The 27,797-nt window shown below is 38.7% G+C and overlaps 1 protein-coding gene across 7 annotated transcripts in view; it reads right to left on the bottom strand.

Moving 5' to 3' along the window:
- The window catches only part of PIEZO2 (piezo type mechanosensitive ion channel component 2), a 436,387-nt gene that overhangs the window by 354,433 nt on the left and 54,157 nt on the right, over positions 1-27,797 (bottom strand). For all 7 annotated transcript variants that reach the window (XR_016021128.1, XM_088797899.1, XM_088797898.1 and 4 more), the window contains one exon: positions 8,054-8,149. Coding sequence is in view for 6 of the 7 variants with exons in the window: in XM_088797899.1 (XP_088654025.1) it covers positions 8,054-8,149 (96 nt within the window). In the remaining variant the exon portion in view is untranslated. The remainder of the gene's footprint in view (positions 1-8,053; positions 8,150-27,797) is intronic.

Raw genomic sequence — 27,797 nt, 5'->3', positions numbered from 1 at the left:
ACTTGGTAGAGGCATATGTAAGAGATCTCAACTGATGTATGAACAAGTTGTGACTGGGAACCAGTTTCTTACCCAGTTATCTTGCTATGTGGCTTAGAAATGTAAGATACCTCTGTGCCCCTTTTCCACTTGCCACTACATTCTCCCCAGCAATCCAATATGCAAATCATGTGCCAATCTTGTGCCATCCACCTTATTTCATTGACAATACATTGAGTTTATCTTAACTAGATAAAACATTTCAGGTATATTGCAAGCTACTAATAGAGGCTAATATGGAGCTTGTATTGAAGGATTAGCTGGGTAAGTCACAAGTATTACTAACTCGTTCCACACCACTCTGCTCGGTGTAGTTGTTCACATGTTTGACACTCGGTCCTGATAAAGATGAACCGGACTTTAAGGAAATGATAAAGATAAACTGGTATTTTAAGGAAACTGATCAGGCTGGAGGTCTATGGGAGGAACTGGGCTCAGGGAAGTTCATGAGAACACCTAGTCGAACTCCACGGTCCTAACTTCCTTTTCGTAAAACTCTATGGTTCTAACTTCCTGTCTCCCTGCCTTAAATACCCTCCATTTGAGCACACAGGCCAGAATGTGCACGTGGCTTGCCGTGTCTGTACATACTGGTGCTGGGCTGCAGCCCTTTTTCCTTTTTCTTTTTTCTGAATAAATCCTTTTTAGTGGTGGAATACCTAGCCAGTATTGTTGTTCAATTGACATTTCGAGGGCTCGTACAGGATCCAGAGAGAATAACAACCCCAACAGCATCAGAGCAGGTGAGCAACCAGCTCCTGGCCTCTCACATAAAGCAGTTTTGGCTCACTGCTTGCTCTCCGATTCAGAAGCTTAGAGTTAATTTCTCTCCTGGATTCGAGTTTCCACTTTTTGCATTTGAAGCTCTCTGGGCTTTATTTCGAATTCAGAGGGAGAGGTTGAGAGAGAGAGAGAGAGAGAGAGAGAGAGAGAGAGAGAGAGAGAAAGAGAGAGAGAGAGAAAGAGAGAGAGAGAATATCTGTATATTTGTGTGTGTGTCTCTGTGTGTGTGTGTGTGTGTGTGTGTGTGTGTGTGTGTGTGTGTGTATGTGGTGTGCATGTGTTTAAAAGGCCTTGTTTGTTTGTCTGTCTGTTGTCTGAGTACTCAGTCTGGCACATCAGCCTGATTTATTTATATACAGGTTTGTCCTTTGAGACAAAACTGGCTTTCACCTAAAGATCCTTTTGGGGACAGTGGTTATTTCTACTGAAATTAGTCAGTTTAGCCCAGTATTAGACTGTGCCACCCAGCTCAGCTTATGACCGGATCCTCCGAGGGTTGATTATTTTTCTAGAACTGGTTTTTAGCCTTTGACTTGGGCCTCTATGATCAGACTGTTCTAGATTGAGGCTGGCTGGCATCTGACCTGCAGGTTGCTCGAGGTGTAAATTGTCTTGGGCTCTCTAAGAAAAAAAAAAAAAAGGGATCTCAGCTATCTAAAATTTTTAAGATTGTCCCTCCTACCCTGGGGAAACCAGCCAAGTACATGGTTAAAAGCCATGGGGAATTTTCATGCACATTTTTAACTAAGTGGACAGATATGACTAAAAGTAACTCAAAAAATCATTGTCACTCTAGGGAACTTTTGAGATCCCCAAACTTAATTATCTTAAAACAAAATTGGATAATACCAGAACTGATGAAGCTGAGTAATATGCTTATTTTGAATAGTACAGGGGCTTTTTACAGGAGGTTTCCAAATGAGACCATGACTCGGAAGTTGCCTTAAAGTAAACAGAGGCTACTAAAAATTCAAAAAGAGAGAAAATGGCATCTGAAGCCAGGTGTTCTCCCTCTGCAACTCTGTCTTGCCCTTCCCTCACTGCTCCATTTTCTCAGACTCCGTCTTCCATTTGACCCTATTCTCTGGATACTTTGTCTCAGGCTTCTTCTCCAACTCCTTTGATTCAAGCCCACCTTTGATGCCATCTTGCCTCCCACAACTGCCTTCTTTAGCTTTGGCTCTGCTCCCAATGCCATTTTCCCTTGAATCTTCTCCTACTTTTTCTTTTTCTGAACTTATCAGCACTTTCCCTTTTAAGATTAAACCCTCTGGGGATCCTAACAGACCCCAAGTTTCCTATATCTCCTAGACTAAAGCTGAGTTACAAGCCATTGTAAAGGAATTCCCTAAGGTAACTGAAGATCCTCACAAGTTTGCTGAGGAATTTGATATTATTATTCAGGCCTATCAGGCTGGGTTTTCTAATTTGTATCAGCTAATACATATGTTCGTTGGTAAAGGCCAGGCTTGACATTGGATGAGGATTGCCAGATGGGAAAATCCTGAAAGAGACTTAGAAAAACAAACCTCCAATTTTTGGGAGGAAGCTACGAAACTTGCTCTAAAACTACACTGAGCAATACCTACGGCTTTCCCAAAGCCTACTGACTGGAGCAAAATTCAAACCTGCTCTCAAACGTCTGACAAATTTGTTCATGACTACTATAATAGACTTCAGGTCATTCTAAAGGAAAACCCTCATCTTCCTTCAGATGTTCACTCCACTCGGGTAACTTTGAATTCTTTGTCCGCCAGTGGGCTGAAGAGAAATATTTCCCTCCTAGTTAAGAGAATCAGGATTTGGTTAGTTTGGCCAATCATCTTGTCCGTACTCTAGATCAGCCACCTAAAAGTAAGCTTGCCACGATGTTTAATTCTTAGCCGTGGCAAATGAGAGGCCCTATGTGAAACCGAAGGACGACATTTTTGCCACTACTGCAAAGAGCCAGGACACTGGAACAGGGATTTTCAGATGCTCTCAACCTTCTAACCAGCCTTTACAAAGTCCTCCTAAGAGATTACAGGGGCTTTTCCCAATCCTTCCTCTTAATCTGCTTGGAGAAACTTCTCCTCAAATTGGTAAGGGAACTATTTCTATTCTTATTGTCACTGGTGCTACATACACTGGTGCTCAACCCCACTGTCATAACACAGTCCCTGCCTCAGAGTCATGAAACACTTCAAATAGTGGGGATTTCAAAAAAACCTCAACAGGTTCACATCTCTGAACCTATTCCTTTTGCTTAGGTCCCTTAAGAGATACACATTGTGTTTTCCTTAATTCTTCTGCCCCTACCCATTCATTAAGTTGAGACTTCTTAGAGAAGTATCATGCTGGAATATCCTTTTCTCAAAAAGGGACAAACAATGTTCAAGTTTGATGGTAACTGTCAGAATGAATTACATTAATTACTGTCAGGTGAATTACATGACTTTTCAGCATCTTTTATTTGTGATGTTTTTCTGTTTGTTTTAAAAGATTTACTTTTTTTTTTTTTAATTGGGGAATATTGGGGAAGAGTGTGTTTCTCCAGGGCCCATCAGCTTCTTTAATCTAGTTGTAGAGAGTAGAGGTCAGCTCCAAGTCCAGTCGCCGTTTTCAATCTTTAGTTGCAGGGGGCACAGCCCCCCATCTTATGGTGGGAATTGAACCGGCAACCTTGTCATTCAGAGCTCGCACCCTAACCAACTGAGCCATCCGCCACCCCTCTGGAAGCTCAGTGGCAGCTCGTTGTCTTCAATCTATTGTGGAAGGCGCAGCTCACTGGCCCATGTGGGAATCAAACCAGCAACCCTGTTGTTCAGAGCTTGTGCTCTAACCAACTGAGCCATCCGGCTGCTCCTATTTGTGCTGTTTTTGATGGTACAGTAACTGAATCTGAAAGCACTGGTCAATTATCCCTATTGGATCATCTGCCATCTTCTTCTTTTTCTTTTTCTTTTTAAGTTTATTGGGGTGACAATTGTTAGTAAAGTTACATAGGTTTCAGGTGTACAATTCTGTAATACATCATCTATATGATCACATTGTGTGTTCACCAGTTCTCCTTCCAGAAGGAGAACCAGTCAGTTCTGCTTCCATCACCATATATTTGATCCCCTTTACCCTCATCCACCACCATACTCCCCCCTTACTCTCTGGAAACCACTAAACTATTGTCTGTGTCTATGAGTTTTTGTTTCTTCATTTGTCTTGTTCCTTATCAGCCATTTTCTTTATGGGTAAAATCTTCAATTAATATTGGCAGAATTCACAGTGCACCTCCTATTAAGATTCAAATTGATCCTTCAAAACCTCTGCCCCAAATTAATCAATATCCTTTAAGTAAATAGGCCCTTCAAGGTATGAAGCCCATAATAGAAGATTACATAACTCAGGACCTTATTATTCCTTGCACTAGCGCTTGTAACACTCATATTTCACCTATGAGAAAGCCACATGGATGAGGGTAGAGGTTTGTCCCGGATCTCCGAGCAACAAACTACATTGTTATCCCTCAACACCCCATCATTCCTAACCCTCACACACTGCTAGCATCTATCCTAACTGGAAGTGAATTATTTACAGTAACTGATTTATGCAGTGCATTCTTTAGTATCACAGTTAATGCAGCTAGCCAATACCTTTTTGCCTTAATTTGGGAAGGAAAGCAATTTACTTGGACAGTAATGCCTCATTACTTGTTATTTTTCACAAATATTGAAGACTGATTTAGACGATATAATTTTCCCTAAAAGTTCCACCTTGTTGCAATGTGTGGATGATTTACTTCTTTGATCTTCTTTTCAGGTTTCCTCCCAGGAAGATAGCATCCATTTGTTGGAACTTTTGGCCTTAAAGGGGCATAAGGTATCTAAAGAAAAATTATAATTTGTCCAAACTCAGTTTCAGTGTTTGGGACATCTGATATCAGAACAAGGACTACACCTGGATCCAGACAGGCTTCATGGTGTCCTAAGTTTCCCAAGGCCCAAAACTAAGTACCAATTGCAAGGGTTTTTTGGGCTAGTCAGTTATTGTCAAAATTGGATGGCAAATCTCTCTCTTATGGCAAAACCTTTATATCTTACTAAAGAATGACTTTCCTGACCTAATTTCATGGGAAGAACAGGATGACATAGCCTTCAAAGCCTTATAGGAGAGTTTAATAAACACACCTTCTCTTGGACATCCTGTCAGATTCCCCTTTTTCCTTTTTGTTCATGAAAAAGAAGGAAATGCCCTTGGAGTTCTCACTTAAAACATGAGGACCAACATACACCCCTAGGATACTATAGTCAGCAACTGGACCCTGTGGCTCGGGGTTTCCCCTGTGCCGTACAGCCATTGGTGTTACTGCCCTCCTGGTTAAGGCTACAGAGGAAATTATTGTGGGATCCCCTCTATCCATCTTTGTACCTCATACAGTAGAAGTTCTCTTGAATTCTCATCACACCCAGCATCTTTCAGTTAGTCACCTTACTTCCTATGAAATCCTTTTGTTAACCGCTTCCCATATAACTCTTGCATGTTATAATAACCTTAATCCAGGTACTGTTCTCCCTTCTGAAACTGTGAAGCCCCTCATGACTGCTGGGTACTGACGGATCACTTCCTGACTCTTCGTGATGATTTGTAGGAGACTCCTCTAATGATGATTTCTCATGGTTTACATGTGGTTCATTCTTAAAAAACAAAAACGGTAAGTTCTGGGATGGCTATGTTATTGTAACCCCTTTTGAAGTTGTAGAGGCAGCATCTTTGCCTTTGGCTACTTCAGCACAGCAGGCTGAATTGTATGCTCTCACCAGAGCTTGCATTTTAGCAAAGGGTAAAACTGTCAACATTTACACTGACAGTAGATATGCCTTTGGAGTAGTTCATGACTTTAGAATGTTATGGAAACCACATGATTTTCTTATCTCCAATGCACATAAAATTTAAAATGGTCCATGTGTTCAGGAATTATTGGATGCTATACTTTTACCTGATGCTTTAGCTATTATTAATATTCCAGGACATTCTAAACTTGATTCCCTGGAAGCTGAAGGAAATCACCTTGCTGGCGTTTCTACTAAGAATGCTGCCCTTAAAGGCATCATTCAGTCAAACCCCTGTCTTGGTCCGAAGAGATATTTCCCCAGTTGGTATCTTAGAAAAAATGACCAGAGACGCCCAGCAATTAACTTTAGAAGAAGAAAAACAAGATTGGAAATACAACAATTGCTGCTTGATAAGAAGAAGAAAAGCTCTGATTGAGACCAAATAACAACCCAGTCCTATCAGAAACTCTAACAAAATTTCCACTGCTGACTACTGTACATGCGGTAAACCATTGGCACAGACAAAATGGTAGCATTCATGAATCAATATTGGTGGGGAGATATTAACAAGGCTGCAAAAAGTGCCTACCTTAGATGTCCCACCTGTCCAAAGTGCAATCCAGGGAAGCCTGTTCATACTGTCCCTGGACATTTTAAGTTACTAAACGGACAATTTGAGGTTGGGCAAAAAATTTTATACAGCTTCCTTGTCTCATGGATACAAATATGTTTTAGTCATGGTATGTGTTTTCTCACTGGACTGAAGCTTTCCCTTATAGACAAGCTAATGCCTCTATAGTGGCTAAAGTCCTGTTAGAGAAGATTATTCCTACTTGGGGAATGCCTGTCAAATTCCACGATGATAGAGGAACCCATTTCACTGGTCAGGCGCTACAAGTGTGTGCTATTTGGCCAGTTCTGCAACATTTTCACTGTACTTATCATCCTGTCTTCAGGTCTAGTTGAATGTACTAATCACGTTATTAAGATTTAATTGGCAAAATTTGAAGAAACTCTTCAAATACTTTGGCCAAAAGCATTGCTGTTAGTCCTTTCAAATCTCAGGTCTACCTACCCCTTTTGGGACACATAAGCTTTCACCTTTCAAGATAATTACAGGACGCCCCATGCGTTTGGCTCCTGCTTCTTTTGATTCACAGTTGGTAAAAGGAGAAATGCTTCAATATTGTAACGGCTTAATTGCTTCTGTTGAAAATAATCATGCTTTAGTAGAACAATCATTTCACAGTGCACTCCAGGGAAATGAAAAACTCAAAATCCACAGTCTACAACCTGGAGATTTTATTTTCCAGAAAAGACACCTCAAAAAGAATTCCCTCCAGCCTCATTGAAAGGGCCCTATCACTAACCTCTGTGCTGCTAAACTCCAGAGAGTAGACTCTTGCATATACATGTCACACCTTAAAAATGCACCAAACCCTGACTAGAAGTGCACCCAGTCTAATGACCTAAAACAAAAGCTGTCAAAAATTAAACCAGATGACCTCTGAAGGAAACAAATGATCAAAACAACTGCATCAGGCCTGTATAACTGATTTCTCACTATTGATTTTTATATCATGTTCCTCTTTTCTTTGGAAGGAACATGCCATTGGTAGCATTTCTTAAGCTATTGTGAAAGGGGGAAAATTTTCTGGTTGTTGAATCTGTCACCGAGAATTTTGATCTATCTAAGATAATAATGGTCTTTGTTTCATTATCTACAGGTTTGAACTGGTTTAAATTCATCATGTAGATTAGGTTGTTATGTTGTTCTAATCCTGTTTAGGATGCTTCTTGTTATTAAGCTCTGCACCTGCTGCCTGTTAATCCTGGACATGAGCTGTTCCTGATCCATGCACTTTCACTCTGATGTGAGAGAGGACGCCAAGAAGAGATCCTTCCTGACAAAGAGGGACAAAAAGGCTGAAGTCAGAAGACTTGACTGTTGATCAGCAATGCTTTCAGAGAAAGATCTCAATCAAAAGGGGGGAATGAGAAAGATGAACTGAGACTTTAAGAAAATGGATCAGGCAGGAGGAGCTGGACTCGTTGAAGTTCATGTGAACACCGAGTCGAACTCTACGTTCCTAACTTCCCTCTCATAAAACTCTATGGTTCTAACTTCTTGTCTCCCTGTCTTAAATACCCTCCATCTTAGCACACAAGCCAGAATGTGCACGTGGCTTGCCGAGTCTGCATGTGCTGGTGCTGGGTTGCAGCCTTTTCTCCTTTTTCTCTTTCTTTTTTCCCCCGAATAAATCCTTTTTGGTGACAGAATACCTAGTTGATATTATTGTTCAGTCAACAGTCCTCACTGGACCAGTGTGCTGCACACATAGCATCTGTCCCATCAGGTAAAAACAAACCCAGGGAGCTCAGTAAATGTATTCAGACTGTGACACAGGATAGTAACTGTCTCTTACCTTGCATCGTCGCTCTTGTTGGTTCTGAGAACAGAGGGATGAGCAAGAGGTAGATGAGGTAGACGAAGGAGAGTCCATTGTACCGGAATGCACACGCTGTGGGTGGGAGGAGAGAAGAAAAGGAAACTGTGTTAATAAGCAGGCTGAGAGAATACATGTGGCTATGGAATGCCAGCACCAGGTCTCACCGAATCAAGCTAAGTAGATATGTCAATTAGGAAGTAAAAATTGAGCATTTACTCAACACTATGTTGAACATGAGAAGAAATTGAGTAATAAAATGCATGGTCCCTGCTCTTAAAATCTAACCAAAAAGGTAACACCAATCTATTTGAATGAAGGCAGGCCACAAATAAGTCAAAGGTTAAGTGGACAAATTAAAATTTCTACAGAAAAGCTGAGGGCAATGGGGTTAGTAGTGAATGTTTGAGATCTCAGGTAAGGCTGTCAATGGAAGACAAAGAAAAGAGAAGAAAAATATTTGTTAAATGCTCTATGGCAGGGCTTTATACAAATTATCTCATTTAATCCTCATTTTATAATTAAGGACACTCATGCCCAGAGAAACTCAATCACACACCTGAATTCTCCCAGCTGGGAATGACTGAGAATTCAATTCATATCTGCCAGGTTCCCAGCCTATGCCCGTTCCTGTATATTAAGTAATATATTATATTATTTAAAGGTAGCACAGAATTCCAGTGAATGCCTTCCCTCTCCAAGTTATCATTTCCTCATCTGTAAAATGGGTATAATAATTGTCTCTAACTCATAGATTTATTGTGAAGAATAAACGTAGTATGTTTTAAAAACTTGGCTCAGGGTCTTATACACCAAAAGCCCTAAAAATTATGAGCAATCATCATAAGCATCTTCATTATAGATAGGGAGAAGAAAGTGCAGCATTTTTGTATTGAAAGAAAATGAGCACATTATAGCAATTTTTAAAATTTATTGGATGAATGAAGACAGGCTAAAGATGAGAAGAAGTATGTATGAGTTTGTGGGATGAAGAGATCGGTTTAAAGGATGTGACATGATGGGGAGATGTTGAAACAAAAGTTAGGATAGAAATGGAGGGCACGGGAATATGGAGTTAACATGTTAGAAAATAACTAATCTGATAATTTGGAGAAAATTATCAGGAGAAAACATCTCAGAAAGATTAATATGGCAACTGCACATGAGCTGGATTGGTGTGAAGCAAGAAATGTTATGGTAAGTGGAGTATAAGTGAGTACAAGAGGCTGTATAATAATGATGGTAATTGAAAAAAAGCAACAGTTGGAATAAAAAAAATTTGTAAAATAAATATGGAGAAGTGTCAAGAGAAATTATACAAAAGTGACTCGAAGGCTTATAAGCCAGGTAATTAATGATAAGGATTACTGCCGTGGAGAAAAATAAGACATTTAAGAAGAAAGTGAGAAGTTTACCTTTAGACACATTCATGGATTCAAATCATGGACTTAGATCTGATGAAAATAGTAATAATGTGAACAGTGTCACAGCTTAGTGATTCTGGAGGGAAATGGAGAGGAGTCCTGAGCAGAGAGAGGTGTTAATTGAAATGACAAGAAGGAATGAACTCTCCAGAGGCAAGAGCAATGAGAAGCACAAAAGATGGAGGCATTTGCCATGGGTACTGCCTACAAATCGGGCAACGGGTGGAAAGAAAAACAGGCAGGTATGAAAGAAAAAAAGCAGCAGAAGATTTCAGACAGATATGAGAAAAAACAGAGAAGTCCATTTTCAGAAGAGGAAAAGTTTTCACAGAAGAAGTGCACCACAATAGAGAGGCAAATTTGTCATTTGACCATCAGTAAGGATGTCCTCAAAGGCCTCTAAAGAAAGCTTCAGCCCAGAGGAAGGATGGGATCAATGTAGGGAAATACAAGAGAAGCACTATCATAACCAGAAAGCAAGAAACAAGAAGTGTGCCCAGGGGGGCAAGGCCTTGGGGTGCTCCTGGTCACAGCATGTGGAGAGTCGTGGACCACAAGACAGTCCAGTGTGGGATGCACATCGGGAGTAAGAGACGGGGTACCCAGGCCCAGATCGGAAGACCAGATCAAGGAGTGCTAATCCCAAGACAGAATTTGGACAATAGGAGCTTGGCACACACAAGCCCAGGGACCCCTGCCTCTGATGGCTTGCTCTAGAAGCTGGCTGTGAAAGGGGCAAAAGAAGGGAAAGTGAGAGATGGTATGGTAGGGCAGGAAAAAACCAACAACAAGAGCTTTTACATCCGAAAGTAGTCATGCACATATTTGTAGCTTTTTATACCATTGACATTCCTAACCTCTTTATGAAAGATTTAAAGCAGGAATAAATGTTCACACTATTGATTGGACTGACAGGAAAATACATGAATGAGACAATATAAAAAACAAGAACATATGCTTGAATTGTCTTTCTAGTTTTTCCTTCTGCTTCTTATTTCTCATCCAGATATGAAGTTCCTTAAAAACAATCCAAAGACATTTGGTTATTCACTCAGTCAACAAATATTAAGCACATACTATGTACTGGGACTGACAAAGATCCTTTCCTGTCCCTGGGAGCTGACATTTTGGTGGGCAGACATATAATGAACAATAAACACAACAAAAGGTCAATTACAGGTATGTTGGAAGATAAATGCTATGTAAACAAGAAGTCCGCAGGAAAAGGGGAACCAAATGTACCAGGGGTGGGGAAAGCCAGCTGCAGCATTAATTAGGGGCACTGAAAGTAGACCTCAATGAGAAGGTGAGATTTGAGCCAAGAGGTAAGATAGATGAGCAACCAAGCCACCTCATGGGTGAGCACGCCAGGTGGAGCCGATGGTCAAGCTGAGGCCCTAGAGCAGAAGCAGGCCTGGTCTGCCTGACTTGCCCAAAACATCCTGTGGGGAGCCCAGTTTGCCGCTGAGTCCTGGATGGGGCCAGATGTGCGGGTCTTGCAAGGGATCAGAGGATGGTAGTTTTCACTCTGAGGTGTCAATTAAGTAATGGTTCTTACCCTCGGTTCAAGGTCACAGACCTGACTCCTGCCTATGCTTGCAGTTTCTTTTCCACCAATGCACCTCCTGCACTCTGTGCTGCTGCCCTAATCAGCCAGCATCTTCCATCTACTTTCCTGCTTCCCACCTCTAGACCTTGCAGGCACCATTCCGTCCCTCCAACTACAACACCTGCTTGTTCTTTCTCCATCAAGCATATTCCCACACAGCTCACATTTTTCTCTTATGGGATGTTGTCCATGTCCACTACCTCCCCCAGACAGAAGCACATTTCCCTCCGTGGTGCCTCTTCCAGAGCACTTCTCATTCGGTGTCACATGCGTCTGTTTATATGTCTGTGACCCTGTCTGTTATGTCCAGTGTCCAGTGCCCAGTGCCCAGGAGATGCTCACGCTCATGAAAGGAATAAACAGTGAATAAAAGAATAAACAGTGAATAAACATATGCATGAAATGGAATGAGAAAGACGTGAGGGCATCGAAAAAGGAAATCATGGTATCAAGCTGCACAGCATTCTCGGTAGCACAAAAACAGCACCACGGACATTGCCCAAAATAAACATTTAATTAACTGGAACATTTGTTTGTTTTTAGCCTTAGGGTGGTTTACTAAATGTTAGTGTGTATTTTGCAGCAAAATAACCTAATTTTGTGTATCTCTGGGTAAAGATAAAACTAGAACTCACTTGTATGATTGCATCACTTGAAATAGCATTCACAGTGCATTTATCTGCTGTTAATCTAGATCAGTAATGGTTTACACCAATGTGCTTACTGTGTGTCAAGCGCTGATCTGTGCACTTCACATATATTAACTCATACTATTACTATCCTCCCTTTACAGATATTATTTTATTCTCTTTTTATACACGGAAAAGCAGACACAAGGAGGAAGTACAGCTAAGTAGACCGCTGAGGTTTGAGCCTGGGGAGTCTCGTTCCTGAGTCTGTCCTGCCACCAGGAAGTTTCCAGGCCTCACCACTGTTCCACATCCTTACCTGTCTACCTTCTCCCAGTTAACTGTCAAGGGCTCAGTGAGCCAATGCCTTCCTTCCACAGGATGAGACAAACATTGTCTATGTATTTTGTGCTTTCCGTTTTAGAACCTTTCTCTGTCAGGTTTTGTATTATGTGTGGTGGAAATGTGTATATTGAGGAAATTTCCAGTGATTAACTTTGGAGGAGAGAGAAAGGAGCCTACTCTTGGTTTCTCACATCACAACCTTTAGTTACCATTATTTACAGCAAAGTCCAGAAGCTTAAGAAGAATGATCTATTGTGGTGGGCAACCTCTGAAGGGTCCCAGTAATCATCTCCTCCTAGTTGCAACACTGTGAGTAATCCCCGGCTCCGGAATGTGGACTGGAACTGGTGACTCACTTCCAGTGAGCAAGGACAGTAAAAGTATTGGGATACCAGCTGGTGGCTCTGTCCCAGGCACTGCCCCCAGCCTCTTCCCTTACTCATAGTGAGGGAAGCCAGCTGCCAGGTTGATGCTCACATAGCAAGAAACAGGTCTCTAGCCAGTAGCCAGCCCTCTTCAGCCAGCAGCCACGTGAGTTAGCTTGGAAACAGGTCCTCAAAAGACTGTGCCCTGGGAGAGAGCATGAGCCATTTCTGACTCCCAGATAGTGTTTGTTGCTTTCAGCTGCAAAATGTTTAGATAATTTGTATGCAGCAATAGATGATTAATACCCAACTTAACAAATAAATTAAGCCCCTTCTAAAAATCCAACTTCATTCATATTTGTCTGAAATTATCCCATTTGACGACAATGGCCAAATTGCTGAATTCTCTGCCTTACTTTATATGTGTGAAGTTGCTGCCCAGGAATTACCCAAGCTTCTGGGGACTTTGAATGGCATATCTAAGTGAGTTACCCTCATCTAGGACAAAGTATGTTTTTGCACTTGTGGATAAGACACATTTGAGTGAGAAAAGCCTTAAAAGGCAAAAGCAACTGCTCCTTCATCAAGCTTGCCGTTTTCTTTGTTCAGGACCTGGAGACACTTCTTGCATATTCATTACTCTTGGTAATGAACTATCATATTCTGGCTACACACCATTCTCAAATACCCCACACCTCTCATGGACAGTCAAGTACCGGGATCTCTGTTCTCTGCCTCAAGAATTTTACTGTTGACAGTATAATATTTTAAAATGCAGATCAAGAGAAAAAGATTATTTTATTTACCTACAAATACCCTAGTTTCCACTGTTCTTACCTGATACAACCATCCAAAATTATATTTCCCCCAAAGGATGACAACAGTTGACAGTAATTTCCCAAATGAAAGACCTAGCCAGGCTTAGAGAGCTCACAATTACAAACTGAGATAATAGGTCAACACTGAAGTCCTTTATAAACATCAATGCTTCCATTTGAATTGTAAACAATGGGGCTTGTCATATTAATGAATTTCATTTTCTAAAGGTGATAGTTGGCACACAATTTTGGAGAAACTCTCCAAGTAGGAAAAAGGTAGATTTGACTTTGACAACTTAAAGTTTATCAATATAGAAAGGGGAAAAAAATGTCTTGCAAATATAAAATTGCTAGGATTGCCACATAACATTTATAAAAAAGATTTGTGTTGCAATACACGTAATAATTTTTCTATTACTACAATATGATCATGAAGAGGTTTATGCACACTTTAATTTACCCTTCCATAATAATTGAAGGTAATAATTTTAGATTATGTAATTAAAGGTAAGTGCTCTCAGAGCTGAATTTTCAGCAAAATGTGACCTCCTACTTCCTTCGAATACTTTAGCAAGACCAGACAACATCTCACTATTAATGGCTTGAGAGACAGTGTCTTAAATGTTTAGAACCTCCGTTTCAACTAAGTACATTCTAAATGATCTTTATTGCCTCAGGGAGCTTTGTTTATTTTAACAGTTGCCAGAGCAGTAGATACATATTATTCACAATAAGCAACTGACAAAATAGTCCTGTCAATTTACTGATTCTAGAAACTTTTTGTTTGCTTATGATTTTAATGGTTTTCTTTTGTACTCTGAAACAATCAATTGCTTTTTAAAGAGTATCCTCTCAAAATTCTGATTATCTTATTTTAAAAGAACCACTACCAATACAGCAGCTACAAAGTATTTACAATGAAACAGGAAGACAATTAAACTATTAGTTGTTTTTTTTTTTTTTCCTTAAGGAAGCAAAACTATCAAAAAAAAATAAGAGGCAGGAAAAAGAGGCTTTATGTCACCAGATTCATTGCCTATTTGTGTAGTACTCTTTCCCCATTATATGCTCCTGTGTTTTATATCCAGTTAAATGTATAAATGCCTCAAGTAGTGATGCTTTAGAGAAGCCGCAGTCAAGACAAAAGCATTCTTTTCCCTTTTCTTTTACCTCTGAATTCCACGTTCACTGGCGGTCTTGTACCCCATGCTTCCTTCGGAAAGTCACAAAAATTATTTCTTCATGAAAGATGATACCAGAAAGTCTTTCCCACTACCACTCAGAAGCACAAGACACAAGTACAAGTGTACAAGTGTACCCACTTGTTCTTATCATGCAACATCTGCATCATGTTCTTCATGAGTATCCTAAAAATGTTCGTATATTGGTGACAAAAAAAGGCGAGTAAAAATACTATTCAAATAAGAACACATTATGCTTTCATATTTTGAGATAGTCCCCTATATTTTAACATTACATTTTTATGTAGAAATGCATGAAAGCTGACTTTGTTCTAGGAAGTTTGTCGGTACAACAGTGAATCCATCAGTCATGAATTTCTCACACTTCAAGAAATAGACGTAGTGTGTTGCACATTAATTTCAGTCAAGAAGTTGGTTAAAAGATGTAATTTTAGAGTAAAGCCTCAAGGAAAACAAGACTTTTGCAGGGTAATAGATTACAAGAACTTGGAATCAAATTGTATTAGCAGAAAATTATAACCACTGCTCAGTTGACTAAAAATTTTAAGCCAATCTAAGGAAAACTCAGATGAAAACATCTTATTTGTAAAGGATAAAAGCCTTTGATTTAAGTTTTCTACTTTTTCCAAACAAGCCAGGGTACTATTTGTAAAATATGAGTTGAACCAGATGACCGCTAAAATCTTAGTTTTATATTTTTTCGCCAAGTGAGTTAAAAATCTGTTGCCTTTTTAATTATTATAAAAAGGTAGGATCCTGTTTTCTATTTTTAATTAATTTAATATATATATCAAATCAATATTAGTAACAGTATTAGAAGTTTAACTGAGTTTTCTGAAGTCATTTTGATTCATTGTAGTTTGCATAAAATAAATTTTAAAGAATCTTTTTTTAAAACTCTTAATATTTTATTCACCATTTTACAAGTTTATTCATAAGAAATTGTATTTTTAACTATTTTTTTTAATTTAAGTATAGCTGGTATACAATATTATTTTGGTTATATTAGTTTCAGATGTGCAGTACAGTAATTCTACATTTTTATACCTTGCAATGAGATCACTCCATTAATTAATCATCAGTCACTGTGCAAACTTATCACAATATTATTGACTGTATTCTCCTTCCCCTTTTCATCCGTTCCCTCCTTTCTATTAAACATCCCTTTGGTCTCTGTTTCTATCACTCTGTTTTTGTTTTGTTTGTTCATTTGTTTTGTTTGTTTGTTTGTTTTTGTTTTAGATTCCACATATAAGTGAAACTGTATGGTATCCGTCTTTCTCAGTCTGACTTATTTCACTTATCATAACCCCTCTAGATCCATCCAGGTTATCTCAAATGGCAAGATTTCATTCTTTTTTATTGCTATGTAAAATTCCATTGCATATACTATATACACCACATCTTCTTTATCGATTTATCTACCCATGGACACTTAGGTTGTTTCCGTATCTTGGCTATTGTAAATAATACTGCAATGAACATAGGGCTGCATGTATATTTTCAAATTAGTGTTCTCATTTTCTTTAGCTAAATACCCAGAGGTGGAATTTCTGGGTAATATAGCATATCTATTTTTAGGGGCTTTGGGGTGTTTTTTTGGTTGTTTGGTTTTTTGTTTTTTTTGAGGAATCTCACTACTGTTTTTCATAGGGGCTGCACCAGTTTGCAATCCTACCAACAGTGCATAAAAGTTTCCTTTTCTCCACATCCTCGCCAACACATATTTGTTGTTGACTTTTTGATAATAGCCATTCTGATTGGATTGAGGTAGTATCTCATTGTGGGGGGGAAGGCAAAAATAAACAAACGGATGTTATCAAACTAAAAAGCTTCTGCACAGAGAAGGAAACCTTCAACAAAACAAAAAGACAACCTACTGAATGGGAGAATATATTCAAAATTGATATATCCAATAAGGGGTTGATATCTAAAACATGTAAGAAACTCATACAGCTCAATAACAAAAAAATAAATAATCCAATCAAAAAGAGGCAGAGGATATGAAAAGACATTTCTCCGAAGAGGATAGATAGCTAGCCAACACATGCGAAAAGATACTCAATATCACTAATCATCAGGGATATGCACATCAGAAAGCTGTATGTAATATGTAAATCCTTAAGCTCACAGTTGATCATGCTCATGTTACATAACTGTCCTCCATCTGAGAAAATGACATGGATTTTTCTCTTGTGACTGCAAATGAGGAAATAAAGCTTTTATGTTAATAGATGATTTCTTAAGCCATCTGAAAAATTATATTAGAAATCAGATCTATTTCATTAAGAGTATGAAGAGTCCTGCATTTAAATCCATAGTTCCTAAGCTTACCCAAAATAAAACCTACTCTCTTACCATTGTGATAAAATTAGGGTGGGTAAGTAAATGCTGAGAAAAGGTCAAACGTTAAAATTGTTTATTTGCCCTCCCAGTTTAGTAGCTTTTTTTATCTACTACTGAACAGAAAAGTCAGTATTTATAAACTGGGAGATTGAAAGTTAAGTCCTCATTAGCTTGCTTAGTAGGTTTGTGTCATGGCGTTTACTGACTTAAAATCACTCATCATCCTTCATATATACATTTATTCTCATGTGAGGAAGGTATTTTTTTAACTTACAAAGTCTTAATTTGCTTTTATGTAATTCAACAGTTGACAAATCCATGGCTCACTATACCTCTCTCGTAGTCTATTATTAGCAGAAAGTGGATCATCATTTAGATTTCTCAATTACAATTAACCTTAATGTATAAACATCTATTAATCTTTAAGAATTTAAAACTTATTTTTCTCAGCAAAAACATTATTTTTGAAGTAAGAGAGCTGATTATCACTAACATTTAATTTTATACTGACTTTTTTATTCCATTTTTGCTTTTTAATTAACTCTGTATTTATTAACACTGTCTTTTAAATTGACACTACTTTTCTGTAATTTGCCCAAAGGTTAACTTATCTTCCTAATGTATATAAATTCTACTATACTACAAATTCACTGTAGTTTGAATTTTTTCATTATCAGTCCTCTGAAAAACCTAAGAGAAGTGCTTAAGACCCAAATAATAAAGCAAATTTCCTTACTGGACTTCTGCTTACTTAGACTTGTTAATGCCACAATCTGTTTCATGAGTTTGCTTTTATAGACACATCAAGATGCCAGATTTGAAAAGTTACCCTGCCATCTATGTTAATATCAGTAGCTCTAAACTATTAGATTGAACCATTAAACTTGATGGTTTCATATGCCAAAAATAGTTAAATATTGACAAGTTTATGTGATTCAACCTGAAATACATTGGGACTGATTTACTGGACTGTGTTACACAGGGAGAATAAATGTCATTTTCAGAAATAAGAGAAATCAGCTTCAATGTCATTCTATCCCCTGACATTCAAGTGCCTCCCATGTGCTCATCCCTAAGCAATTTGAGACAGCTATGGGTAAAGGGAGAATGGAAAGGTCAGGAATATATATGTGTACAAGTATGTATGTACATACGAAGGCTTTATACAAGCAGCAGTGATTTTTTAATAGCAGGATTAATTTACTGCCTGCCACAGTTTCCTTCTTTCAAGAACTTAGTAAAATGAGGAGCTTTTTTGTAGGCTTTTGCTGTAGGCTTTAAAATATTCTGTATTATTCTTGGCAGCATTCTCCCTCACTAATGTGTGCATTAGCATGAAAAGAAATCAATTCAGCTAACTATAATGAAGTCATACTTCTTCCATCTCCAGCACACGATGCTGCCCAACATTATATTTTGTTTGACAACTAATATAGCTGAAAACTGATTTAAAATGGCTGTTTTTATCTTGTTAATTTACTTTGACATCCTGCTTGCTTCTTCCTGAGAATATACTCTTCCCTAACATACATGGAGCTATTGCTATTGCCTTCAAATATTTGTTGCTAAAGAAGTAGACACACCTCCTATGGCATGAATTCAACCTTTGACTATGTTTGGGGTTTATGCTTATGATACGACACTAATGAGTAACAGCCTCTGACCACAGTATGAAATCCTTGCTCCCAGAACAACATCCAAAATAGCAATGAATTGGACTGATGCCTCAAAATTAGCCTCTTCCACTAGATCTCTCGTTCAGTCTCTAAGTACTCAGCCTTTGACTTTGCATTTAGTCTTTTCTTCATCACTTTGAATGTTAATCACTCACAAGTCTGTGTTACTGAAAATGGAGTAGGGTACAAAAGAATCCTTAAGGTGAAAAACAAAAGAGACATTTAGGCTTGCCCACCCAACCTCATTCCATTCCCTGGGCTGCTCAACCTTCAGCTCTCTGTCTTACTGCCCTTATTTTCAATATACACCGCATTCTCCTGCATTAGAAAATTAAGGTAATTTAAAAATTGCTGGAGGGATGCTCTATTGGGAGAATTAGAGTAAGTATTCCAGTAACGTGTTTAAGCTTGCTATAGGTGTTTTCATCTGTGCATGGCCTTGATTTGAGAGAGCATTTGATTTTTGTTCAATATAGACATCTCAGATCTCCTAAATTTCCAGGTATAGATGATGTTTCACTTTTCCTAACTCATTGTTATGCCCTGTATTTACTAGATGATCCATAATGTGTCAAAACTTTCCCCAAGTCTCTGAAAGTAAGACTGTTTTGTTATCCTAATCTATCTCCAAAACATAGTTATGACTCATGAGCCATTATGAGGCTAAGCTGGATTGTTCATATCAAAATTCTGTAGAGGCTGGGTTACCTCCACAAATGTCTTTGCTAGGTCACTTGGCAAATTTTCACTGGGGGTCAGGAAGGTTGCAGAACCCTGCCATTCTTGGCCTATCCTCTGAAAAACTCAAGCAACAATGCACTTCCTTACACATAACCTCCCTTCTAGCCAAACCCCATTAGCCATTCCCCAAACATGCTTATCTACAGATCCTAGCCCCTTTAGAACAGAGACTCTTTCCTGTTCTCTACTCTATTTCCAGTTTCTATTTCTATACATAGTAAACATTCAGTAAATATTTACTGCCAACCTGTAATGCCCCTGCCCAACAGTATATTCTAAATTCCTAAGCATCCTTCAAACCAGCTCAGTGTGTCTCCTCCCAGAAAATGCCCGCATCAGCCCAATAAAAAGTAATCTTTTCTGAATTAAAAGAAATACATATATATATATATATATATATATATATATATATATATATATATATTTTAGCAATAGGGCATAATTCATTAAGGATTGCCATACCATGGAATTTTGCAACAGTCGCAAAGAATGCTTAATGCACATGTGAATGAACATTGAAAGGTGTTTACAATATAATCAGTAAAAAATTAGGTTATAAAACTGTATAGAATATGACAGGTCTATAAGATAGATATTAATAATATCCCCCATTTTCAGGAAACTAAAGCTCAGAAAGGATATGCAACTTGTCCAGGGTCAAGGTGAAACAGCTTTAATCCCAGTCAAGCTGACTCCAGAATCTGTACTCTTACACTCCATTCTGCTACTCTTCTTATGCAAACAGAAAACATCTATAAGAATATATCAAATTGTTAACAGTGGTCACTTTTTGGAAGAGGTAGTAAGGAGAGACAACAAGTGGCTTTTTATGTTAAAATGTTAGTTTCTCATAATGTGTATGTGTATAATTTAAATTTTAAAATAAAATTAAATCTAAGAAAAAGTAATCGCTTCCATTTCTAATATTTTGGCTTTATCACTTTTATGGTTGGCCACATATGGCTTTGTAGTATTTCAAGGTGTAAAAAGGTTACTTCCTTGATTAGACTGTAAGCCCCTTAAGAGTCAGGCTTTGCCATCGTTGTCTCTTTAGGAAACTAGTGTAATACCTTACACATCATAAATACATGATGACTGTGCAGAAAGAATAAAGGAATGAACTTTTATTGCCCTTAAAAACAGAAGGATCAGAGAAAATTTATCATATCTGACTAGTGGTGTAAATGTTCAATAGCTTTCAGCAAATAGATTATTCTGCAATATTCAGTTTGGCTAACATAATGACATGGCTACAACAACAATATTAAAAAGGAATGACATGAAAGTGTCTGTTGGAAAAATAATATTTGGGTAATAATTTCCACTTCAGTATCCAGGAACATGCAAGAAACAAGAGAGCCTCTTGAATCATGAACCTTTTCTGTCACAAAGAAGTTAAGCTCCAGGGAGCTTCTCTTGGAAGAAAAGAGTATGTGAAGTTAAACTGGAAACCTTAACCATATTTTTCTTATAAATGGACTCAATGCAAATTCTTCTTCACCACAGCTTTCTGGGGGTGGAAAGATATTTATTAACCTTATATATTACAGAAAGAAAATGGAAAAATATGCCATCCAATGTCCATATTCAGCAAACATTGAGTCTCATAGCACAGCTCTTAATTGGCAGCAGCTAGAAGAGGAAATCAAAATGTTAATCCCAATAGAACTGCATTAAGCAAAAAAAGAATTAGCCAGGTGTAATTTTTTATGTTACTAGAAGCTAGATCAATCCCAAGTGCTTAAATAACACATGTAATGAGATGCAAGGACTTCACAGACCTCCCTGAGCCATCTTGGGGTCAATTCTCTGCTAGTAGGACTGAGTTCCCAAGTGGGACAGCACTCACCAGGGTGTGCCTATGAGTGGGGTTCAGATGTCTACCTTGGCGTGGGGCTGGAGATAAATTGCTCTGAGCAGAGGTAGGACTGGTGTGGAAGTCCTGAGAGCAAAAGGTTTCCCAAGAGCACTTTAAATCAAACATATCCTTTAAGTCCTCAGGCATTATTTTTCTTCCTTCAGTTTTCTCTTTCAGTTAAAAATGGGGAGGAACCTGTCAAAACCAAACTTCAACAACTTGGGGTAAATCACACGATGGCCAACAATCAAGTAACATCCCACCAACTTCATCGGTAAAAACTAATGTAGTAAATTCTATTAAAACTTCATATTAACATAATTAGAAGGTCAAGCAAGGGGAAATATAGATCACAAAAATTATCTTCTTTTTTTGAATGTACACCATTGAGGTTGTTTAATATTTTAAAGTTGATTAGTTCTCCTTGGCACAAATGAATCCTGAAGAGCAAACAATTCTTACTGTTTTCTCAGAAAAAGAACTAAGGTTACTGTTTGCTCAGCTATCATCTGGAACCTATTAGTTTTTGTAGCAAACTACCTAGAAATACAACGTGGAAACTAAAGGAACACAAACTCCAGCCTTTCTTCTCCTTCTTCTTCTTCTTCTTCTTCTTCTTCTTCTTCTTCTTCTTCTTCTTCTTCTTCTTCCTCCTCCTCCTCCTCCTCCTCCTCCCCCTCCCCCTCCCCCTCCCCCTCCCCCTCCCCCTCCCCCTCCCCCTCCCCCTCCCCCTCCCCCTCCCCCTCCCCCTCCCCCTCCCCCTCCCCCTCCCCCTCCCCCTCCTCCTCCTCCCCCTCCTCCTCCTCCTCCTCCTCCGCTTCCTTTAGAAACACACTCTAGGGCCCCAAAACTCCTCTCCCTACGGCTTCTTCCAGACTGACTACAATAATAGGGGGCATTTTTAAGAACAAAGAGCACCATTTGATCCTAGCACTTGTATTAAACACTTACACTAGGATGTAGAACTGTCAAAACACACTGAACTGAATCAATCTGAATTTTCCTGTGATTCAAAGATGACACTGTCTGTCACAGAAATTACCTTAGAGACCATTACCTCCTTCATTCTGCAGAATCGCCTCAGGGTTAGCCCAGCAATGTGCTCCGTCTGCCAACCCACAGAATTCACAACCTGAGGGTCCATCCCACATCACTTTTTTCCTCCTTTTCATTCCTAACCCACAGCTGGTATAAGGACAATCTTCTCACTTAGGCAAGTGTGATTATGTTCATTTTACAGATGAAGACTATAAGGAAGAATGACATCTACGTTTTAATTTTATGTCCAGCTAATAAGTCCATGACTTATTATGCTTTATCACAAGATGGAAATATTTTTATTTAATTTAGTAGCTAGAACAAGAATTTCTCTTAGAAGGAGAACTATATTTGTTTGGACGTTTTCTGTGATAAATTTTGGGAGTAGAAGAGAGATCTTAAGGTATTCAGGTAAGGACACAAATGCTCTGGAAGGGATAATGCTGTCTGGGCTTCAGAAATGGAGAGGAAATAGAGAGAGAAACTGAGCATTGAGGTGAAGCCACTCAGATGTTTAAGTCCTTGAGGACATGGCAGAGCCTCTTCCTGGGACATGGAGAACTCAGAAAGGTTTGGTGAAAGTACCTGAACGTGCTGTATTTCACGTTCAACTTCACCTGAGACAGAACCAAACTCAGACACAGATGTAGGAAGCCCCAAAGCAGGAAGAGTTGGGGAAGTTGCAGAAATCATCGTTACAATGTTCTGGGCTCTTAAAGGCTGTGCAACTGGGGCTCACAGGACAGGAAGGCCTCATATAACAGCCTTTGTATATGTGTCTGATACCAAAACAACCAGTCTTTATAGTCCATTTTGATTAATGAAGGTAAAAGGGATCAAATATATGGTGATGGAAGGAGAACTGACTCTGGGTGGTGAACACACAATGTGATATATAGATGATGTAATACAGAATTGTACACCTGAAATCTATGTAACTTGACTAACCATTGTCACCCTAATAAACTTTAATTAAAAAAGAAAAGTCAATCAATTCAATTAGGTGAAAGGAGAGCTAGAAAAGGGATAGCTGTTAGAATGTATTTTTCTCTTTGTAATACTTTATAGAGCATATATCAGGCGCTAGGGAAAATAACTTGCTAGCACTGTTCAGATTCTAAAGGCTTTATCTCATTTTATACTTGCCGCAGTCCTGTGATGTAGGAGTTGTCATCACTACCTTTGCAGAGGGCACACAATCGCACAAGGATTAGGATGGAGAGTCAGAACTCAAAGTTTGGATTTTCGAAGCTTTCTTCCTTCACACTGGCTGCCCATTGCCATGGAGACCCAACCACAGCTTCCTCCTTTCTCATCCCACCAGCCTGAATGCACATAGTTGGCTTGGTTTGGGGCCCCCAAATGATTTAATTTCTTATCCTTAGCAACTTCTACCCTACTTTTGTTGGCTATTTTCTCTGACAAGAATTCCATTCTAATAATTTGAGAAGTTGGAAACTCCACTAGATATCACACCACCAGCATATTTTAGTTTCTCAAAACTAAAAACCTGGTTTTCTAAAAATCAGGTTTGAGATGTCATGGAATGAAACCCTGCTCCCAGCATTATCTTTCAAGAATACAAATGGGATTACATCCCTCCTTTGTCTTCAATTAATTGTGGGAGAATAACAGTAATAATGATCATTAGTCATGTACATATTGCATCATCTATTGGTTGTTCTTATTTTAGAGACATTATGTGGCTCTTTCCTTGCCGGCTTCACCCCCTGCCCCTGGAATGAGGCTGCCACATAGCAGTTGCTAAGTGAATAACTGGATGATAGAATGATTTAACACACGAATATATATTTTCATCTTTGCAAAGCCCCATAAGGCATTGCCATTTTTATTTTAAAGATGAACATGAGGGTCTGAAAGAATAAATATTTTTCTCTAAGTCATGCTAGTAGCTGGGAAATAATAGGACAAGAAACAAAACTGAATCAAACTTTGAATTTCAGACTCCTTCCACTTCCTTTCACTGACTCTCATCCACAACATTCTAGGCCCCTTAAAATTTGACAACCCATCTCACCAGCTTCAGGCCTCATCACACAACAAACTCCAAACAGTCACCTTTTCACTTGAAATACTTGAAAATTTTTCATTCCTCTTTTCCTTTTGATGCTCTGTACAATTTCCTAAAATGCCCCTTCTCTTCCTTTCCCTTTAAATGTATCTGGCAAAATCCAGCTCCAAGCTCATTTGCTGAGTAAACTTCTCCATCCCCAGCCTCCCACCTTGTCACCCTGACTTAGGGGGTTCTTAGCACACGCAGGGTTTTTTTGTTGTTGTTTTTTCAAACTGTTCATTGATCATAAATTATAAGCCAGTACTCCTATCTTGATAAATTATGAAATGAATCTCCTACCCTTCTTTCTTCCGGAGTCTACTCCTCCCTTCTCTATTAAGGCTGCAATTTCCTAGACATTAATGGGAGGCTAAATGTGAAACAGCAGGTAACACTGAAAATATAAGAACTTGTTTTTAAAGCTTACTTGTATTGTAATGCTTACTGGCAGACAAAAAATACTGCTCTGGGAAGGAAGGAAGGAAGGAAGGAAGGAAGGAAGGAAGGAAGGAAGGAAGGAAGGAAGGAAGGAAAGGAGAGGGGATAGGAGGAAAGAAAAGTGTACCTGAATGTACACTGAAAAAGAAAACCTGAATGTAGTGATAGGAAGCCTTGTGAAGTAATCAGGATAGAGTCTATAAATTATCCCCTCAGTATTCCCGGCATCTAGTACAATATTCTGGTATGAAGCGAGTGATCAATAAATATATGTTGTATTGAATTGGATTGACAGGACATACAAGAAAATTATATTCATTACAATATACACAGATTACTGAAGATCGATAATATGTCAACAGAGGAAAATATTTAAATTATTAGTTGCCATAAAATTAATGTGAGGCTGACATTTAAAAACATCATCTTGTTTACTCCAGTGATATGAAAATTTAACATGGAAGTCTTAATAGGTTAACGACACTGGTAAGTGGAAAAAATAAATGGGAGGAAAATTTGGTGTTATAAAACACCTAAACAACAAGAAAAAATTTGCAAATTTGCCTGTAACTTTTCTGAAGAAAGTGACAGATATGAAAACCACTATTATGTAGTGATAATGGACCTATGCTTCTCCAGCCAAACTTAAAAAAAAAATGTGGCAAACAAATAATTTAAGTTTTGGGTTTTCTTCAATGGGAAGAAATGATGGAGCAGCAAATATCATAATTAGGAGATACAGGGATTTTAATTCAAAACTGTACCTTGAACTCCAAGACATTTTTCAGGGAATGAAGTTTTGTTTGGTTTGGATACATGAGTGGCCAATCCTGCCTGTGGATGTCAGGAAATTGGTCAAATCCACCTTTAGTGTCATTTGCAGCCCCCAACACTGTCAGAGTTTGGATTACAGTAGCATCGGGCCCACCCACCTTCTCTGCTGGCAGAATCCTAGTGCACAAGCACTCCTCTCTCATAAGCATTATACTCAGTCTTTCTTCATGTTAGTCTAAATATATTTATCTGAGTCTAGATAATGAAAGTGTTTTTCCTATAAAATAAATAATAACACAGAGCTGGTGTACAAAGAGTTTATAACTTTGATGTATATTGAGAAAAGACCAGCTTTATGCTCTGGTGCCATCTATGAATACAGCTAATATTCATTCCCCACTTTGTTTATGTGCCTCTTCTCATCCCCTAATCACACTATGCTCACCCTCTCTACCTCACTCTTTCTACAACTTTTCAAGAGCACATAAAATCCTCAGTCTGGTTTTCATTTGTGCTTCTGTCTACCTACATAACGTTTTCATCTTTCTCCAAGGGGAGTTCCTCCAGTGTCTGAAGCAAGTGTGGCAATAAAAGGGTTTCACGTTCGATCCAGAGACTGTGTGCTCTGGTTCCTCCTGCCCTTCCACTGACAACCTGAAAAGCACGCTCAGAACCCCAGGCATAACCACCTATGGGCAGCCCATATTGCTATTGCTTCTTTTCTGGTTCTCTCTTCACCTTTGCATTAAATCATATTGATTCCTGTGTTTCTTTCATGATCAGCTCAAGTATCTCCTTCAGGAAGTCATCTCTTGAACTCCTGATGCTGGGTGAGCCATGTGCTTGGCTGTGTTCCCACAGACCTTGTGCAGACCTCTGTGTATTCACAGCACTTGAATTATCTGGTTACACATCTTTTTCCCCAAACAAAATATTGAGTACCTAAAGGCAGCAACTGTGTACTGTTAGTTCCTATATCCCCAGGAACTTTATACAGAGAAGGTCCTGAAATAAACACCCGAGAGCTGAATTCTAAGTCGATCAGAATAATGAAGAACTCTTATCTTTATACTCTTCTAATAATTGATTGATTGAGGAAATCCAGATGAAACAAAGTGCTACAAACTATTTTCTTAAACAAGAAATTCAGAAAATTCTCTATGACTTTCTATTCATTGGGTTTCTATATTAACCAGCATTCATCTCTATAAAGAATGTTCATATGAGAGCTTTCAAGACATTGAAGATTCCGAATTATATTGATAGGTTTTGTTATGTTCTAATATGTTTATTCTTTGAGCCCTATCATAATCAATTTAGTAACTTCTTTCTTTATCATATGTGCCATTTCTTAGCTATAAATGAAGACCATGTCAGCCAAGGTCCTAACAGAGCACAGGTGGTATACTCAAATCAGGTAACTAAAGAGAATGTAATGAAGATACTACATTCAGGATATTGTCTGAGTTATAAAAAGGTACAAAGAATAGTGGAGAACCAGGGGCTATCAACAGTGCAGAGCCACCAGCACCCATCCTCCCTCTTTCTGCCCTCTGATCTCCTGCCAGCACCTCCCATTTATCAAACCTACCAAGAAGCCTAAGGGCAGAAAAGCACCTTAACGCAGTCCATACAAGGCAGTTTCCCAGTGCACACAGGATGTCCAGTGGTCTGGAGGAGCAAATGGATTATATCTACCACAGTGGCTAAACCCTACTGAGACCAGGAAGTGCAGAGAAATGGACTGCCCATGGGAATTAGTCTGGCAACTGTAAAAATAACATCAGTTTGATTTAGTAATAGAAACTGCTCTCCTGGTGTACTGCTTATAAATCAATTATAGCAAATGTTAGTCTACCTAGTATTAATGATATGTGCATACATGTGTATCCTTTTCACTGGTCAGTGGTCCTTACATGGTCTCACGTCAGAATCTTCTGAACAGTCCCATCCACACCCACTAGGTTCAAATCCCCAAGAGTAGTACCTCAACAAGTATATTTTTCCAAATCATTCCAGGTAATTTAGATGGGCATAATAGTTAATAGCCACCTCTATAAACTCTCAGAGTTTAATTCATTTTGACAATAGAATACTTAACAGGATACATTGAGGACCTACCTAGTAAGACTTAAAACCTATTGTTGAATTGAGCTAAAACAGGAAAACACAATGTGTAATTGAGCATTTTCAACAGAAAAGACAATTGAGTTCAAGAATTCATTCACTTCACCAAGAGATAAGAATCCAAAGCAGTGATGACTAGTGCCTCCATCCTGAATTACCAACTGCCTTGGTAACCTCCCAAGGTGGATTTCCACCCCAGGACTCTGAAAAGAATGAGGAAAGGATGTTTGCACAGTAATTTGATTTCTCAAATTCTTGA

The sequence above is a fragment of the Rhinolophus sinicus genome, chromosome 4, assembly GCF_057876585.1.
Source record: "Rhinolophus sinicus isolate RSI-liver-muscle chromosome 4, RSI-T2T, whole genome shotgun sequence".
NCBI lineage: Eukaryota > Metazoa > Chordata > Mammalia > Chiroptera > Rhinolophidae > Rhinolophus > Rhinolophus sinicus.
The sequence above is the reverse complement of the archived record's forward strand: the minus strand, read 5'-3'. Positions and strand labels throughout refer to the sequence as shown.